The 18,612-nt window shown below is 39.1% G+C and overlaps 1 protein-coding gene across 3 annotated transcripts in view; it reads left to right on the top strand.

Annotated features, from left to right (window-relative positions):
- HERC3 (HECT and RLD domain containing E3 ubiquitin protein ligase 3) overlaps nucleotides 1-18,612 on the top strand; it is a 124,283-nt gene that overhangs the window by 37,685 nt on the left and 67,986 nt on the right. For all 3 annotated transcript variants that reach the window (XM_045079375.1, XM_045079374.1, XM_045079373.1), the window contains exon 4: nucleotides 17,409-17,568. In XM_045079375.1, coding sequence (XP_044935310.1) covers nucleotides 17,409-17,568 — 160 coding nt within the window. The remainder of the gene's footprint in view (nucleotides 1-17,408; nucleotides 17,569-18,612) is intronic.

Genomic DNA, 18,612 nt, shown 5'->3' with positions numbered 1-18,612 from the left:
TATCCCCAGGGGTACAGGTCTGTGAATCACCAGGTTTACACACTTCACAGCACTCACCAAAGCACATACCCTCCCCAATGTCCATAATCCCACCCCCTTCTCCCAAAACCCCTCCCCCCAGCAACCCTCAGTTTGTTTTGTAAGATTAAGAGTCACTTATGGTTTGTCTCCCTCCCAATCCCATCTTGTTTCATTTATTCTTCTCCTACCCACTTAAGCCCCCATGTTGCATCACCACTTCCTCATATCAGGGAGATCATATGATAGTTGTCTTTCTCTGCTTGACTTATTTCGCTAAGCATGATACGCTCTAGTTCCATCCATGTTGTCGCAAATGGCAAGATTTCATTTCTTTTGATGGCTGCATAGTATTCCATTGTGTATATATACCACATCTTCTTGATCCATTCATCTGTTGATGGACATCTAGGTTCTTTCCATAGTTTGGCTATTGTGGACATTGTTGCTATAAACATTCGGGTGCACGTGCCCCTTTGGATCACTACGTTTGTATCTTTAGGGTAAATACCCAATAGTGCAATTGCTGGGTCATAGGGCAGTTCTATTTTCAACATTTTGAGGAACCTCCATGCATTTAAAGAAGAACTAATTCCTATTCTCCTGAAACTGTTCCAAAAAATAGAAATGGAAGGAAAACTTCCAAACTCATTTTATGAGGCCAGCATCACCTTGATCCCAAAACCAGACAAGGATCCCACCAAAAAAGAGAGCTATAGACCAATATCCTTGGTGAACACAGATGCGAAAATACTCAACAAAATACTAGCCAATAGGATTCAACATTAAAAAAACATTCAACATTAAAGTACATTAAAAAGATTATTCACCACAACCAAGTGGGATTTATTCCAGGGCTGCAAGGTTGGTTCAACATCCGCAAATCAGTCAATGTGATACAACACATCAATAAAAGAAAGAACAAGAACCATATGATACTCTCAATAGATGCTGAAAAAGCATTTGACAAAGTACAGCATCCCTTCCTGATCAAAACTCTTCAAAGTGTAGGGATAGAGGGCACATACCTCAACATCATCAAAGCCATCTATGAAAAACCCACCGCAAATATCATTCTCAATGGAGAAAAACTGAAAGCTTTTCCGCTAAGGTCAGGAACACGGCAGGGATGTCCATTATCACCACTGCTATTCAACATAGTACTAGAGGTCCTAGCCTCAGCAATCAGACAACAAAAGGAAATTAAAGGCATCCAAATCGGCAAAGAAGAAGTCAAATTATCACTCTTCGCAGATGATATGATACTATATGTGGAAAACCCAAAAGACTCCACTCCAAAACTGTTAGAACTTATACAGGAATTCAGTAAAGTGTCAGGATATAAAATCAATGCACAGAAATCAGTTGCATTTCTCTACACCAACAGCAAGACCGAAGAAAGAGAAATTAAGGAGTCAATCCCATTTACAATTGCACCCAAAACCATAAGATACCTAGGAATAAACCTAACCAAAGAGGCACAGAATCTATACTCAGAAAACTATAAAGTACTCATGAAAGAAATTGAGGAAGACACAAAGAAATGGAAAAATGTTCCATGCTCATGGATTGGAAGAATAAATATTGTGAAAATGTCTATGTTACCTAAAGCAATCTACACATTTAATGCAATTCCTATCAAAGTACCATCCATCTTTTTCAAAGAAATGGAACAAATAATGCTAAAATTTATATGGAACCAGAAAAGACCTCGAATAGCCAAAGGGATATTGAAAAAGAAAGCCAACGTTGGTAGCATCACAATTCCGGACTTCAAGACCTGTTTTTCTGATATAGATAACTTGTGTATTCTTTCTTTGTTTCCTGATTAGACTAGGTAGAGGTTAGTCAATTTTACTGATAATTTTAAAGAGGAAGTTTTTGGGTTCAATGATTTTTCTTTTTTTGTTTTCTATTTTATTGGTTTGTGCTGTTAATATTTTTTTCTTCTACTTACTTTGTGCTTAATGTATTTTTTTTTTCCAGTTTCTTAATGTAAGAATTTAAATCACTGGTTTGTCATTTAAAATCTTTTCTTGGGGCGCTTGGGTTTCTCAGTGGGTTAAGCCTCTGCCTTTGGCTTAGGTCGTGATCTCAGAGTCCTGGGATCGAGCCCCACATCAGGATCTCTGCTCAGCAAGGAGCCTGCTTCCCCCTCTCTCTCTGCCTGCTTGTGATTTCTCTCCCTCTGTCAAAAAATCTTAAAAAAAAAAAAATCTTTTCTAATAAGCATTTCATGCTAAAAATTTCCTTTTAAGCTTCACTTTATTTAGTAGTATTCTACAGATTTTCACTGGATCTGTTCTTATGTAGTATTCAAAATACTTTGTAATAATTTCCCTTATGATTTCTTTTTTGACCTATGAATTATTTAGAGTATGTAGTTTAATATCCAAATACATGGATATTTTACTGACATTTTTCATTAATGATTTCTAGTTTAATACTCTATGCTCAGAGTACATATTTTGTATGATTCCAGGCCTCTTAAAATTATTTAGATTTCTATTATAGCCCCAAATATGGTCTATTTTGGTGAATGTTCTGTGTGCAGTTGGAATGAATGTGTATTTTGCTGTTGATGTGTAGAGTGTTTTATAAATATCAATTAGGTCAAGTTGGCTGATAGTGTTGTTAAGTAGTCTATATACTTACTGATTTTGTGTCTGCCTGTTCTATGCAGTAGTGAGAATACAATGTTTATATCTTTAACTATCATTGTTTATTTGCTTATTCTTTTTGCTCTCTAAGTTTTGCTACAGATATTTTGGAACTGTGTTATTAGGTATTTACACATTGAAGATTATTAGGTTCTTGATGAATTGTTCCTTTTAATGTCATAAAATGTCATTCTTTATTCCTGATAAAGTATTCACTGCTTTGAAGTCTACCTTACCTGATATGAATATAGTAGCTTCAGCTTTCTTTTGATTAGTGTTAGTATGATGTATTTTCCCCATCCATTTACTTCTCATTTTTCTGTGCCTTTATGTTTGAAGTGGGTGTTTTATTTTTATTTTTTTTAAGATTTTATTTATTTATTTGACAGACAGAGATCACAAGCAGGCAGAGAGACAGGCAGGGAGAGAGGACGGAGCAGTCTCCCTGCTGAGCAGAGAGCCCATGCAGGGCTCAATCCCAGGACCCTGGGATCATGACCTGAGTGGCAGGCAGAGGCTTTAACCCACTGAGCACCCAGGCACCCTGGAAGTGGGTGTTTTAAAGACAGCATATAGTTGGGTCTTGCACATCAATGCAGTCTACCTTTGTTTGATTGGAGTTTTTACACAGATGTGTTTAAGAAAAAATAGACAGAAGACTGCCAATTTATTTTTTTTATTTTTTATTTTTTTAACGATTTTATTTATTTATTTGACAGAGAGAGATCACAAGCAGGCAGAGAGGCAGGCAGAGAGATAAAGAGAGGAGGAAGCAGGCCCTCTGCTGAGCAGAGAGCCCAATGCGGGGACTCCATCCCAGGACCCTGAGATCATGACCTGAGCCGGAGGCAGAGGTTTAACCCACTGAGCCACCCAGGTGCCCCCAAGACTGCCATTTTAAATATAAAGTAGAGGGATCTTGATACAGAGATGTTTCACCTGCTGTGATAAAATTTTATCCAAATCTATAAAAATCAGTGGGATTAAGTATCTTTAGGAAGCCCCTCCAGGAGCATTTTATCTTGCATTATGATTATACATTTTTACATTTATTGTTTATAAGGTAGCACACAGTCTAGAATTGGAAAAATAACCTGCAAGGTTGGAAATGGTCTCCTATTGTTAAGTCACATTAAAGGGAAAGGATTTGAATTGTTGAAAAAGAAAGTGACTAGGACAGGGAAGTGGTAAGGAAGTTAAGAAGCTTTAACTTTTTTTTTTTTTTTTTTTTTTTTTTTTTTTTTTTTTTTTTTAATTTTTTTATTTTTATAAACATATATTTTTATCCCCAGGGATACAGGTCTGTGAATCACCAGGTTTACACACTTCACAGCACTCACCAAATCACATACCCTCCCCAATGTCCATAATCCCACCCCCTTCTCCCAAACCCCCTCCCCCCGGCAACCCTCAGTTTGTTTTGTGAGATTAAGAGTCACTTATGGTTTGTCTCCCTCCCAATCCCATCTTGTTTCATTTATTCTTCTACCCACTTAAGCCTCCATGTTGCATCACCACTTCCTCATATCAGGGAGATCATATGATAGTTGTCTTTCTCTGCTTGACTTATTTCGCTAAGCATGATACGCTCTAGTTCCATCCATGTTGTTGCAAATGGCAAGATTTCATTTCTTTTGATGGCTGCATAGTATTCCATTGTGTATATATACCACATCTTCTTGATCCATTCATCTGTTGATGGACATCTAGGTTCTTTCCATAGTTTGGCTATTGTGGACATTGCTGCTATAACTTTTTTTCATACTACTTAAGTAGTCTATGTATATTGCTCACAATTTAAATACCTATAAAAAAACAAATAAAAAATACTCTTTAATTCTACTACCCTGAACAAAAAACAGTTACTGGTCTGAAATATATCCTTCCAGTATTTAAAACACAAGTGTAATTTTAAAAAATGTAGTCATATCATATTACTTCTTTGTAACCCTTCTTTTCCATTTTATGTCTCATGAGTATTTTTATGACGATTGTTTATACTGATCTGTATCAGCCTTTTTAATGACTGCATATTTCTATTCATAGCATATAATCCCAATTTACTTCTAATTTTTTTTTCTGTTAATACTAATGCAGTGTACGCTATTCCTTTAGGATACATTTATACAAATACAAAACCTTTTATTCCCATGACTTATTCATTCTGTAACTGGGAACCTGTTATTTCCCATTCCCCTTCATCCATTTCCCATCCTTCTACCCCTTGCCTCTGGCAACCACCAGTTTGTTTTCTCTTTTTATGGGTTTATCTCTGTTTTTTAGTTTTATTTTTTAGATTCCACATGTAAATGAAACCGTATGGTATTTGTCTTTGTCTGACTTACTTCATTTAGCATTGTTCCGTCTAGGTCCATCAGTGTTGTCGCAGATGGCAGGATGTCATTTTTGATGGCTCAGTAGTATTCCCCAGTACCTATATACCACATCTTCTTTATCCATTCATCTGTTAGTGGATAGTTGGATTGCTTCTGTAGTTGGCTCTTGGAAATAATGCTGTGGGATGCGTGTATCTTATCAGTGGTTTTGTTTTCTTTGGGTAAAGACATAGTAGTAGAATGATTTGATCATATAGAATTTCTGTTTTTAATTTTTTGAGGAACTGTATACTGTTTACCATAATGGCTGCACCAGTTTACATTCCTACTGTGCACAAGTGTTCCTTTTTCTCCATATCCTCACCAATGTTTGTTCTTTTTTGTCTTACTGATTCTAGCTATTCTGAAGGTATAAGGTGATATCTTTTTTTTTTTTTAAGATTTTATTTATTTATTTCACAGAGAGAGAGAAGTAGTGAGAGAGGGAACATAAGCAGGGGAAGTAGGAGAGGGAGAAGCAGTCATCCTGAGGGCTCGATCAAGGACTCTGGGATTATGACCTGAGCCAAAAGCAGACACTTAACAACTGAGTTACCCAAGCACCCTTGTAAGGTGTTATCTTATTGTGGTTTTGGTTTGCATTTTCCTGATGATTGGTGATATTGAGCATTTTTTCATGTGTTTGTTTGCATCTGTAGGTCTTTTTTGGAAAAATGTCTATTCAGGTCCTCTGCCCATGTTAAATCACATTATTTATTTTTTGATATTGAGTTGTATAAGTTCTTTATATATTTTGAATATTAACCCCTTACTGGATATATCACTTGCAAATATCTTCTTCTAGTCAGTAGATTGCTTGTTGTTTAATTGATGGTTCCCTTTGCTGTGCAAAAGCTTTTTATTTCGGTGTAGTCCCAACAGTTTATTTTTTATTTTGTTTACCTTGTCTTTAGCAGACATATTTAGAAAAATGTTACTAAAGCCAATGTCAAAGAAATTATGTTTTCTACTAGGAGTTTTATGGTTTCAGGTCTTATATTCAGGTTTTTAATCCATTTTCAGTTACTTTTTGTGTATGGTGTAAGAAAGTGGTCTATTTTCATTCTTTGAATATTGTCCAATTTTCCCAGCACCATTTATTGAAGATACCATGTTTTCCCCATTGTATATTTTTGCCTCTTTTGATTAAATTGACCCCATATAAGCATGGGTTTATTTCTGGGTTCTCTGTTCTGTTCTATTGACCTATGTATCTGTTTTTGAGGCCAGTACCATATTATTTTGGTTACTACTACAGCTTTGTTGTATCTTGAAATTTGGGGTTGTGATACCTCTAACTTTGTTCTTCCTTCTCAAGATTCCTTTGGCTATTTGGGGTCTTTTGTGGTTCCATAAAAATTCTAGTTCTGTGAAAAATGCTGTTGGTGTTTTGATAGGAATTCCATCAAAACTGTAGATTGCTTTGTGTAGTATGGACATTTTAACAGTATTCTTCCAGTTCATAAACATGGTATATATTCCCAGTTGTTTGTGTCATTTTCAATTTCTTTCATCATTATTTTATAGTTTTCAGAAGATAGGTCTTTTCCTTCCTTGGTTAAATTTATTCTTAGATGTTTTATTATTTTTCATGTAATTTTTTTAAAAGATTTTATTTATTTATTTAACAGAGATCACAAGTAGGCAGAGAGTCAGGCAGAGAGAGAGGATGAGAGAGAGGAGGAAGCAGGCTCCCTGCTGAACAGAAAGCCCGATTCGTGGCTCAATCCCAGGACCCTGGGACCATGACCTGAGCTGAAGGCAGAGGCTTTAACCCACTGAGCCACTCAGGCACCCCTCTTATCTTTATTATTTTTCTTCTTTCTCATGCCCTTGGGTTTTGTTTATTCTTCTTTTTCTAGTTGTTTTAGGTGTAGCGTTACATTATTTATTTGTGATTTTTCTTGTTTCTTGAGGTAGTCCTGCATTGCTGTAAATTTCCCTCTTAGAGTTATTTCGAGAGCATCCCAAAGATTTTGGGATTTGTATCTTCATTTTCATTGTTTCCATGTATTTTTTAAATTCTTCTTTAACCTATCCACATTTATTATTTTTTTAAAGTAACAGTTTAATTGTATATGAATATAGAGAGACAAAACTTGGTTATTGGTGATGGTTTTCATTACTTTATTTCCCCTGCAGGTAATGATAGTATCAGAGGAGTTGTTCTAATGAACAAATAGTGTGTTAGTAGAACTTCAGCTTCATTAAAAGTAAATTCTCCACCCAGTGTGGGGTTCAAACTCACAACCCCATAATTGAGATTTGTATGCTTTACCCACTGAGCCAGCCAGGAACACGCCCCTCCCTCCCCCGCCCCCACTCCTCCTCAGTTTTTAAAAAATGCTTTCTGTTGTTGTTCCACTTGGATGCTTTTGATTTCTCTGTCTTCCAGGTCACTGCTCTCTTCTCTCTCTGCTCATCTGTTGATTCCCTTTAGTGTACTTTTCATTTCAGTTATTGTATTCTTCAGCTCTTATTCATTATTTTTTATATTTTTTATCTCTTTGTTGACATTCTCAGTGAGTTCCTACATTTTCCTCTCCAGTCCGGTGAGCATCTTTATGACCATTACTTTAAACTCTTTATCAGGCATGTTGCTTATCTCCATTTTGTTCTTTGTCTAAGGTTTTTGTCTTGTTCTTTCATTTGGAGCATATTCCTCTGTCTCCTCATTTTGCTTGATTTTTGTGTTTGTTTGTATGGGTTAGGCAGAACAGCTACTTCTGAACTTGAAGGAATAGCCTTGTGTATGGTCAGCCCTGTGTAGACTGTGTGTGCCTGGTGACTTTGTTTGTCCGCTGAAACTGTGGGTGGCATGGGCTTGCAGACCAAGGGCACTCTGTGCTGAGGCTGCCCTAGTGGGATGGTCAGAGCTGAATTGGGTGTGATTGTGTTGTTCTTTGTCTCTCTGTATAGAAGTTGCCTTGGCAGGACTTGCTAAAGCTGAAGTGGGTATAAGCTGGGGGATTCTGGGGTGCCCAGAATAGGGGACATAGGAGGTGGGGCAAATGGAGCCAAGGTTGATGTGGGCCAGGATGTTCCAGGGCACTCTATACAGGGGACATCCTGGAGATCCTGGTAGAGTGACTGGAGACAAGGTAGGGTATGGGCTGTGGGCTCCTCAGTCATTCCATGCAGAGGGTGCCCTGGTAGGGCAGCTGGAACAGAGGCAGGCATGACCTGGGGTTCTGGGGTGTTCCATGTGGTGGGTGTGGGGTGGCCAGAGCCAAAGCTAGCCAAAGCCAGGATGTTGGAGCAGTGTGCATCAGGGGAACCTTAGTCATCTGAGGCCAAACTAGTGCAGGCCTGGGGTGTCCTAAGGTACTTTGTGCCTGTGTTCCCTTGGTGCACTGGCTGGAGCTATAATGAGCTCTGATCAGGGGTCTCATGGTGTTGTATGCTGGGGCCACCTTAGTGGGATGGCTGGGGCTGGTGTGGGTTAGGGGTCTGGGGCTCACTGAGGCATTAGGCTACTCAGGGTGCCTGGACCTTGTTCTCATCCATGCTTTCAAGGTGGAAGAGGAATGTAAACCATGGGGCTCTCCTATCCCTCAGACCTGGAGAGAGAGTTCCAGCAGTTCTCCCACCATTTGGTGCAGTTCTAGAGCTGATCTTTTATGTCCTAGTTGGTCTTTTAAACCGAGGCTTTTTCCTGTGCCCCATGGTAGACAAATCTGCCCACGGTCCCTCTATTTGGGGACTATCTGTCTCCACTGCAGTTCACAGTGTTGGGGTGGTGGTTCCCTTTGTTACTGTTTCCTCTCTTTCTTGCTGTTCTCTGTGTGGTCTATCTTCTGATGTGCTGAAGCTGTTGAGTCAGCCCTTGGTTCTTCTTCAGAAGGAATTGCTCTATAAATAGGTGTGGCTTTGGTGTGTTCTGTGCAGGAAGTGATTTCACAGTCTTCTTACCTGGCCATCTTGAACCAGAGCCATGCCCCTCTATTAAAATCCTTTTCAAGCATCAGATTATGCCATGATTGACAGTTCTGAGTTCCTGAAAATAACTGAGTCACTGCAGCTAATCTTATTCTGACTGGTGGTAGTGCCAGTGACTCACGAACACAGTCTTCTTCCCTCCCATTGCCTGCGACAGGCCTCCATATGTTCCAGGCGCCTTAGTGTATCTGGTTTATTGCATCTGAAAGCATACATGGTAATTTGAAATTTATGGCTTTGAGAAGAAAATATTCTCAGAAGCATTCTTCAGAGTGTGTAAGTGGTTTCATCATCATCATCATCATCGTTGTAGTCATTGTTTTGGCGGAGAGGGTTGTATATGAACGCTAAAGCCCAAGGTAAAATCACCTGTCTCTGAACTGAGAAATACTACTCTGAACTCTATTATACCTGATCTTTTTTTCTCATTCTTCAGTTGCAAAGATTTGGTTTAATGGTTGTTTGAACTTGGACAGTCATACATAGGATTAAGCAAATAAACATTTGATATTCCTGGATAATTTAAATGGAGTATTAGCCACTCAGAGATGCTGCCTGTCTCCAGGAATCCAGCACTTCACTGTAGAGGAAGGTTAACTATAATTTTAGTTGGAGCATTTGTGGGAGAGATGTGCCTTTGGGTTTTTTTTTTTTTTTTTTTTAAATTTAACCAAGTTGTGGACTTTTCCTGATTAACTAAAATATACAACAAACAAAAACAAAACAAAAAGGCCCACATGTACAGGAAAAAAATGTTATTTTAAAATTCTGGCTCTGGGTTTCCAGTTTCAAGAAGGATGGGGTAAGCACACTTTTTTCTCTCTCTTCTGCTGAAGGCAACAGTGAAACCTGGACAGAAGGCATGGAGTAGCTATTTGAGGGCTTTGAAGAGCAAATGATGGTGGTTGGATTGGGAAAGAAGGCCAGAATTCAAAGTACCACTGGATTGCCATGTAGTTTCCCATGTCCCGCCTCCGGTCCTCCGGCCATTTGGCCCAGAGGCAGGCACAGCTGTGGAAGTTCAGTATATAGGCTAGAGAGCAGCAAAGGAGCCCCAGGAAACCTGAACATGTTGGGCTGATTTCACAGACTTCAGGGAAGGAGGACCTTCGGAAAGCAACTGCATATAGTCATCTGTGAACTGCTGGGCTCATCCCTGAGCTATTTATATGCAGATCTTATCCTACTTAGCATGTAAATGACTCTAAGAACTGAACTAAACACAGACCACCACTCACATTCCAGACGGGCCTCTTTGTGGTGCACACAGGACACATGTGAATGGCAATGCAGAAGCTTTGAAAACTACAACACAGCTGTCAACATTTTCCAGAAAATATAAATAAGAGCATATGAAAACCCAGGAAAGGGGCACCCCTCAGAATGGGTTGGTAGTGCTGGGGGACACTACCAGGGGATAGCTGGTAGTGGCTCAGTTGGTTAAGCATCTGCCATCAGCTCAGATCATGATCTCAGAGTTCTGGGATTGAGCCCCGTGACGGACTCCCTGCTAAGCAGGAGCCTGCTTCTCTCTCTGACTTTGCCTCTCCTCCCTCATTCCTGCACTGGCATGTAGATCAAAAGTCCAAATATATCGGATGAGTCTTCCAGGCATTACATTTAGTGAAAGAACCCAGTCTTGAAAGGTTAGAAACTATAGGATTCCATTATGTGGCAGTATTGAAAATATAAAACTATAGCGCTAGAAAACAGATTCGTGGTTGCCAGGAGCTAGGGATGAGGAGAGTGTGTGACCAAGGGACTTTTTTTTTTGAGTGATAGAACTGTTCCATATTTTCTTTGTGACATATGTCTAAAATCATAGGCTTGTACATAATAAAAGATCAGTTTTACTGTACAATGAATAAAAAAATTTGTTTTTGAAAAACTGACTCTGGTTTGAATGTCTTGGCTCAGAAACAGGACATAATTCCTGTTGTGGAGAGATCTCTTTTATTGGGGGTGTAGGAAATCACTTTAAAGTGTGAGCTGTATTACAGAGTTGAGATTCCACTGAACATAGCCCAGACTCCCCGTCTCCCAAATGTTTAGATGAGAATAATTATGAAAGTACTTAGAATATGGCTTAGGACAAGACTGATAGAGAAGCAAACAATGGAGAGAGAGCCTAGTCATGTTACAGGAAGACAGGGGACTCCGGGAGGAGAATCTAGGAAATTCTTTTTTGGGGATCTGGAGGAGAATTTGGATGATGTTTTATTTTGAGTGGTTTGCTGAGCTAGTGTTTATTTCCCTCATCCCAGAGCTTCAGTGAAAGTCAGTTGCACCCCTCAGAATGGGTTGGTAGTGCTGGGGGACACTACCAGGGGATAGCAAATGTAGCAGAGAGAGGCAGGGTGGGCACTAGGGCGAGTCCAGTGGGAAACAGGAACGGGGGGGTTGGGTGAATGTGAGGACTCAGAATCCACAGAATGGCAGGGCAAAGCACAACATTTCTCACAGGATGGCCCTGCTTTTGTTTTCTACTCTTAAAAGTGCAATCTTTGGGTAAACAGTTTGGGGAAACTCAGAAAAGAGACATTTGAGTAATGAGAGTTTAATCCCCCCCCCCTTTTTTTTAGTTTAATCCCTTTTGCCATACAAACTGCTGACATTTAATTTATTATTGTTTTGGGGCACCTGGGTGGCTCAGTGGGTTAAGCTGCTGCCTTCGGCTCAGGTCATGATCTCAGGGTCCTGGGATCGAGTCCCGAGTCGGGCTCTCTGCTCAGCAAGGAGCCTGCTTCCTCCTCTCTCTTTGCCTGCCTCTCTGCCTACTTGTGATCTCTCTCTGTCAAATAAATAAATAAAAATCTTTAATTTATTATTGTTTTATTAGTTAAAAATTTAGGAGCAAATATGGAGCACTAATTTTGTATATTCTCCTTGCTTTCCGTCCAAACTGCAAACTACTGACTGTATTTCTCATCTGAACAATGAGGAGAAAGTGTCCATTTCCCATTTTTCCTATGTAGGCTAATCACTTCACTGTTAACTTTTACCAGTTTCATAACTGTCTAATCTTTTTCCATGACAGAATATAATACAGCCTAGTAGGTACAATGGGTTCTGAAGTCAGAAGGACCTGGGATCCAGTTCTAGTTCCTCCACTCATTAGTTGTGAATCTTGGCCAAATTACATATGTCTTCTGAGATGGGGCTTATTACAACCCTGCCTCACAGGGTTGTTGCAAGATTAAGTGTTGGCACCATGCATCTACCCTCTAGGCTCGTACCATCCTTCAATGTTACCGTCCTTTGGTGGTTCAATGCCCAATTCACTGTTAACCCAAAAATACATTAAAAATTCGGTGGGTTCAGAAGTCAAGTAGAAATCATCATAATAATGTAAGCCCACCTGACCTGCTGACTTGCTCTAAGCAGTACCCCGCATTTGCTCCCGTCTGCCTGATTATCTTGGCACGTTCCAAGTTGAGAACATAGCTAAAGACTGTTAAAGACTTGAAAGGGTTGCTATGAGAGGATCAGAGAGAAAATATACTTTTTATCCTCAAAAAATGCCAAATATTTCTTCAGTGTGTTTAATTATTTTAATGTGTGGGTTGAGATTCTGTCATGATCTGCAAAATATAGCATAGAGTCTTGACAGAATGAACCAGAGAGACTGTGTGTGAAAATGTGCACTATAGTCTGAGCGTGACTTCCCACTGGAGCAGGGGGGTGTTCAGGGAGAATTGTGGATGAAGCCTTCATTCCCACATTGGCCTGACCTAGGGAGTGGGTTCTACAAGAGGGATTATGATTTCACTGTAACAGATCCCCAGTCTGAATCTGATGAGCTTAATTTTCTGGCTAGAAGAAGCAAACAAGTTGCACTTGGTGCAGTCACCGGTTTGATTCTTCACGCATCTTTCCCTGATGGAATGTTGCCTTTGGGGCTGCAGGTCTTGTTGTGGCAGCAGGGGCTGGATATCCGTTTAGATGGCTAATACATGGTGGGGCGGGAACTGATTTGTCTTAGGTTTGACCAGATCCGGAGTAAATGGTACTTGGAATAGAGATATGCCCTTTTTGAGGCTGTTGAGCTGTGGTAAACAAGATCAAAAGGAATGGTACTGATAGGTTTTGAGGCAAGAAAATAGTGTCAGATCAGGTAGAGTGTCCTGCCAGACAGTGGAGAAACTTACTAGTATCACATCAGGCTGAATGTTAACATCCAGGCAGGAAAGGCTAATGGTTGGCATAGGAAGTCAGGTATTAGGGGACAGGCCTCAGTCATGGCTCACGTGTTAGGCCAGGTACCCAGGCCCAGAAGGCCGTAAAAGCTGCCCAAATCCTGGAACTGTGGTACAAGGTGGATATTTGATCAGAGAAGTAGAGTCTGAATCACCCGAGTTAGGAGTTTCTTACCTTATTCCAAAGTAAAGACAGGACTGTTCCTAGTGTGGGAGGCAAAGCTGAGTTGGGTTGTAGGGCCCAATAGTGAGTAGAGGTTAAAGAAGTAGGGCAATGGGAACTATAGGAGTTAGAGCATCTTTAGGAGATTTCTCAGACATGAGCATATTTTTGGTTGCTTAATTAAAAAAATTTGTTTTTGTTTCCAAGTAATAAATTTATACCAGCTATCTTTAGGTCAAACAGAAGCTCACTGCCTCCCCTGCAGTCTCTGTAGCAGAGACCATTTCTTTTTTCTTTGTTTTTTTTTTTTAATTTTTTATTTTTTATAAACATATATTTTTATCCCCAGGGGTACAGGTCTGTGAATCACCAGGTTTACACACTTCACAGCACTCACCAAAGCACATACCCTCCCCAATGTCCATAACCCCACCCCCCTTCTCCCAACCCTCCTCCCCCTCAGAGACCATTTCTGTCAACAATTTTAGCTCTTTCTTTTAATATTTACCTTTTCTAAATGACATGCTTATAATGCTGTTTATTGATTTTTTTTCAATATTGGACATAGTGTAGAGATGCTGGGGAAGTTTAGCATTCCTTTATATTCTCCGCCTACTCTTTCCTCTTCCTCACCCTTAGATGCTCATCCTTTCGCCAATAATTGATTGCTTAAATCAATTGACAATTAAGTTTTTGATTATGCAAATTATATTTATTTGGTTATTTTGGTTCTGTCTTCAATGATTGCTTTTATTTCCTATAAAACATCTTATTTGTTTTCTGGAGTTAAGTATCTTTTTTTTTTCTTTTGCATTGTAACTTCTGTATTTTCTGACAGAATTGTAAAAGTCGTAACAATATAAAACTCATCAGATTGTATTTCACTTTTCACCTTGGAAACATTCCTTCAACTTTGCCTCTCATGGACTTGCTACATAATAGCTGTTTTGGAAATGTTCTTCACCTCTTGTTATGTAAGATTTCTGTTTCTTGGATCCTGAATCTTCCTTTGTTTAGGAGGCATTATCTTATGGTAACTTTCTGAAAGAGGCAGCTTTGGAGGTAAAATATTTTGAGAGCTTTACATGCCTGAAAATTATTTTTTTTTCCCTCTCTCCTCACATTTGATTCATGGTTAGTTAGGTATAGAATTCTCTGTTGGAAGTCATTTTCCTTCAGAATTGTGAAGGCATTGCTCCATTATCTTCTAGTTTTCAGTATTGCTTCTGAGAAATCTAATGCCATTCTGATTCCTGTTCTGTTGTGTATAAACTGTTTTCCTTTCTAGAAGCTTTTAAGAGTCTTTTTTGGTGTTCTAGAATTTCAGGATGAAGTCCTCTGAAGTAGGTCTTTCATCAGTCATTATTCCGAGTCCTTCATAGGTCCTATCAATGTGAAATTTAAGTCCTACTGAGAACATTTCTTGTGTTTCTTCTTTGAAATGTTTTACCTTGTGTTTTCCCCATTTTCTTTATGGAGTTCTTATTTTTCCATTATGGGACCTTTTGAAATAAACCTCTCATTTCTTTTTTCTTTTTTTTTTAACCCTCTCTGTTTTGCTCTTTGCCTTTTTGTTCTATTTCTTGGAAAATTTCTTTAATTCTTTTTTTTAATTTAAATTTTAATTAGTTAACATAAAGTACAATATTGGTTTCTGCAGTAGAAGTAGTGATTCATCACTTACATACAACACCCAGGGTTGATCACAACAAGTGCCCTCTTTAATATACATTCCCCACCCATGTCCCTCCATCAACCCTCAGTTGTCTGTTGTTAAGTCTCTTACGGTTTTTTCCCCTTCTCCTTTTCTCCCCCTTCCCATATCTTCATCTGTTTTCTTTCTTAAATTCCACATATGAGTGAGATTACATGGTATTTGTCTTTCTCTGACTGACTGACTTCACTTAGAATTATACACTCTAGTTTTACCATATCATTGCAAATGGCAAGATTTCATTTTTTTTGAAGGCTGAGTAATACTCCATTGTATGTGTATACCACTTATTCTTTATCCATTTATCAGTTGATGGCCATCTCTCCAAAGTTTGGGTATTGTTGATAATGTTGTTGATGTTGATGATAATGTTAATGATGTTGATAAACATCAGGGTGCATGTAACCCTTCGAATCTATATTTTTGTATCCTTTGGGTAAATACCTATTAGTACAATTGCTGGATAATAGGGTAGCTCTCTTTTTAACTTTTTGAGGAAACTCCATACCGTTTTCCAGAGTTGGCTGCACCAGTTTCCATTCCCCCCAACAGTGCAATAGGGTTCCCCTTTCTCAGCATTTTCACCAACACCTGTTGTTTCCTGTGTTGTTAATTTTAGCCATTCTGACAGGTGGGAGGTGGTATCTCATCGTGGTTTTGATTTGTATTTCCCTGATGATGAGTGATGTTGAGCATCTTTTCATGTGTCTCTTAGCCATCTGGTTGAATTCTTTGGAAAAATATCTATTCACGTCTTCTGTCCATTTCTTAACTGGATTATTTGGTTTTGGGGTGTTGAGTTTGATAAGTCCTTTAGAGATTTTGGATACTAACCCCTTGTCAGCTATGTCCCTTACAAGTATCTTCTCCCGTTCTTATAGACGGCCTTTTAGTTTTGTTGATTATTTCCTTCATTGTGTAGACCGTTTTTTAAAAAAAATATTTTATTTATTTATTTGTCAGAGAGAGAGAGAGAGGTCACAAATAGGCAGAGAGGCAGGCAGAGAGAGAGAGGGGGAAGCAGGCTCCTCGACGAGCAGAGAGCCTGATACGGGGCTCCATCTGAGGACCCTGAGATCATGACCTGAATCGAAGGCAGAGGCTTAACCCACTGAGCCACCCAGGCACCCCGTGCAGATCATTTTTATTTTGATGAAGTCCCAATAGTTCATTTTTGCTTTTGTTTCCTTTGCCCTTAGAGACATGTCTAATAAGAAGTTGCTCTGGCCAAGTTCAAAGTGGCTGCTGCCTGTGTTCTCCTCTAAGATTTTGGTGGTTTCCAGTCTCACATTTAAGCCTTTCTTCCATTTTGAATTTATTTTTGTTTTTGGTGTAAGGAAATGGTCCAGTTTTATTCTTTTGCTTGTTGCTATACAGTTTTCCCAAGACCATTTGTTGAACACTGTCTTTTTCTATTGGATATGCTTTCCTGTTTTGTTGAAGATTAGTTGACCATATAGTTGTGGGAATTTCTTCAATACTTATTTCCCGTTTTGCTTTTGAAGGGGTTTTGTCTTTAATTTGTGCTGCCATATTTTCATTTTCTAAGGCGATTTTGTTCCTCAAATGTTTGAATGGTCTTTATCTTCTATTTCTTTAACAACTTAATTTTTTTTTTCTGCTCCCAGCATGATCCTTATCTTCTGAGTTCATATTCTGTTTTTTTTTTTCTCTTCTCTTTTCATGTTAACATTTTCCTCATATGTAATTAACCTTGCCAAAGCTTTATTTTTAAGAGTGTGGTTCCAAGACGTGAGTGGAGCTGTATGAGGGCAAAGCTTGTTAACTCAGAGGAAGCTGGACATTTCCTTGGAGGACCCACAGATGTCAGTATCTGTGGATATTCTCTTTTGGGCTTTTTTCTTAGAGAAATTTTCCGTTTTCTCTGCTCGGTATGAATGAGGCTGTGTTCTGGAATGTTGGGGAAAAAGGTATTTTCTAGATTAGGGAGGGAGGGCTCTGGGAAATGAGTCTTATTGTTCCTGGGCAGAATTTCACTCAGTCCCACTACTTTAAGTAATATGCCTCATTCTCACTCACCTCCAGGCCTCTCTGGTTCAGTATCTCCAAATAGTAAACCTTCAGGCTTCTCCCTGGAGAGAAGCACCAGTCCCATGGCAGAACATCTGAGATGTATGTGCTGCTACAGGCGTATACGCTACCCAGTGGAGTGAACTGATAACTTGTAGAAATGTATGAAATTTATCATCTCTATAAATACTCAGATTTAGTGGTTCTTTCTGAAAAACAAAACTGCCTAGAAGGATAATGCTGTGTAAGAAAATCTTGTGTGATTCCTGTTTCTAGGCTCTATATCTTCCTCCTTGGTTTGGTCTCTTTCAGAGCAAATTGGAGCTTTGGCAGATCAGCACATTGTCCATGTGGCATGTGGCGAGTCTCACAGTCTGGCCCTCAGTGACCGGGGCCAGCTGTTTTCTTGGGGCGCAGGGAGTGACGGTCAACTAGGACTCATGACAACTGAAGACTCGGTGGCAGTGCCCAGGTAAGAAGGTCACAGACAGGAATTTGAGTTTCCAGAAGTCAGTTTTATAAATACTCTTTCCTGCTGTTGCTTTGTGAGACTCTGCTTTGGTTCTGCTTTCTCTCTTTAATTGCTGTTTTTTTGTTGTTGTTATTGTGTTTTTGGTGCCACTCCTGTGCCTTATACTTTATAGCACTTGTCACAAAAACTGTAATTATTTATAAAAGTGTCTGTCTCCAGTTAAAAAACTGTGAGTTGTTCAGGAATTGTACTTTATTTATTCCAGTAACCTACTTGTTAGCATAGTGTTTGGAATTCAGTAAATGTTTGAATAAAAAAAGCATCTTTTCTCCTGCTGTACTTACTAACCTTTAACTTAAAATTATAGACCTAAATCAATCACTCAATTAAGGACTCTAAACTCAAATCAAAAGGTTGACCCATTTTCTAATATTAGCCATCATGAGCATTACGAACCGCTAAAATACCAAATGTACAAAATTATTTTTTACACAAAAATACTAATACAGTGTTTTTTTTTTTTAAAGATTTTATTTATTTATTTGACAGAGATCACAAGTAGGTAGAGAGGCAGGCAGACAGAGAGAAGGAAGCAGACTCCCTACTGAACAGAGAGCCCAATGTGGGGCTCAATCCCAGGACCCTGAGACCATGACCTGAGCTGAAAGCAGAGGCTTAACCCACTGAGCCACCCAGGTGCCCCTAATACAGTGGTTTTAAGACTTTTAAATATTTACTTTATTTCCAGATATTAGGTGATTTAATAAAGTATCCAACAGGCACTTCACCACTAAGTAAATATTTGAAATACTGAAGTTACTTCCAGATGCTCTCCTTGGGGGATGGAGTCTAAGTTTGTGGAGGGTTCTTGGTGATCAGAGAGGCCACTCGCTTATTTCCATCACTTTTTTCCTGTTCTTTTAGATGACCAACATAGAGCACACCCCTACTGTCATACTTGCACATCTCTGTAACTGTTTATTTAATGACTATTTGTCATACAAAGCTGGGAACTTTTGATGACGAGACCTGGATTATGCATTT

This window comes from Mustela putorius, unplaced genomic scaffold (genome assembly GCF_011764305.1).
Source record: "Mustela putorius furo isolate JIRA1106 unplaced genomic scaffold, ASM1176430v1.1 tig00000382_pilon_pilon_pilon, whole genome shotgun sequence".
Lineage (NCBI taxonomy): Eukaryota > Metazoa > Chordata > Mammalia > Carnivora > Mustelidae > Mustela > Mustela putorius.
The sequence above is the reverse complement of the archived record's forward strand: the minus strand, read 5'-3'. Positions and strand labels throughout refer to the sequence as shown.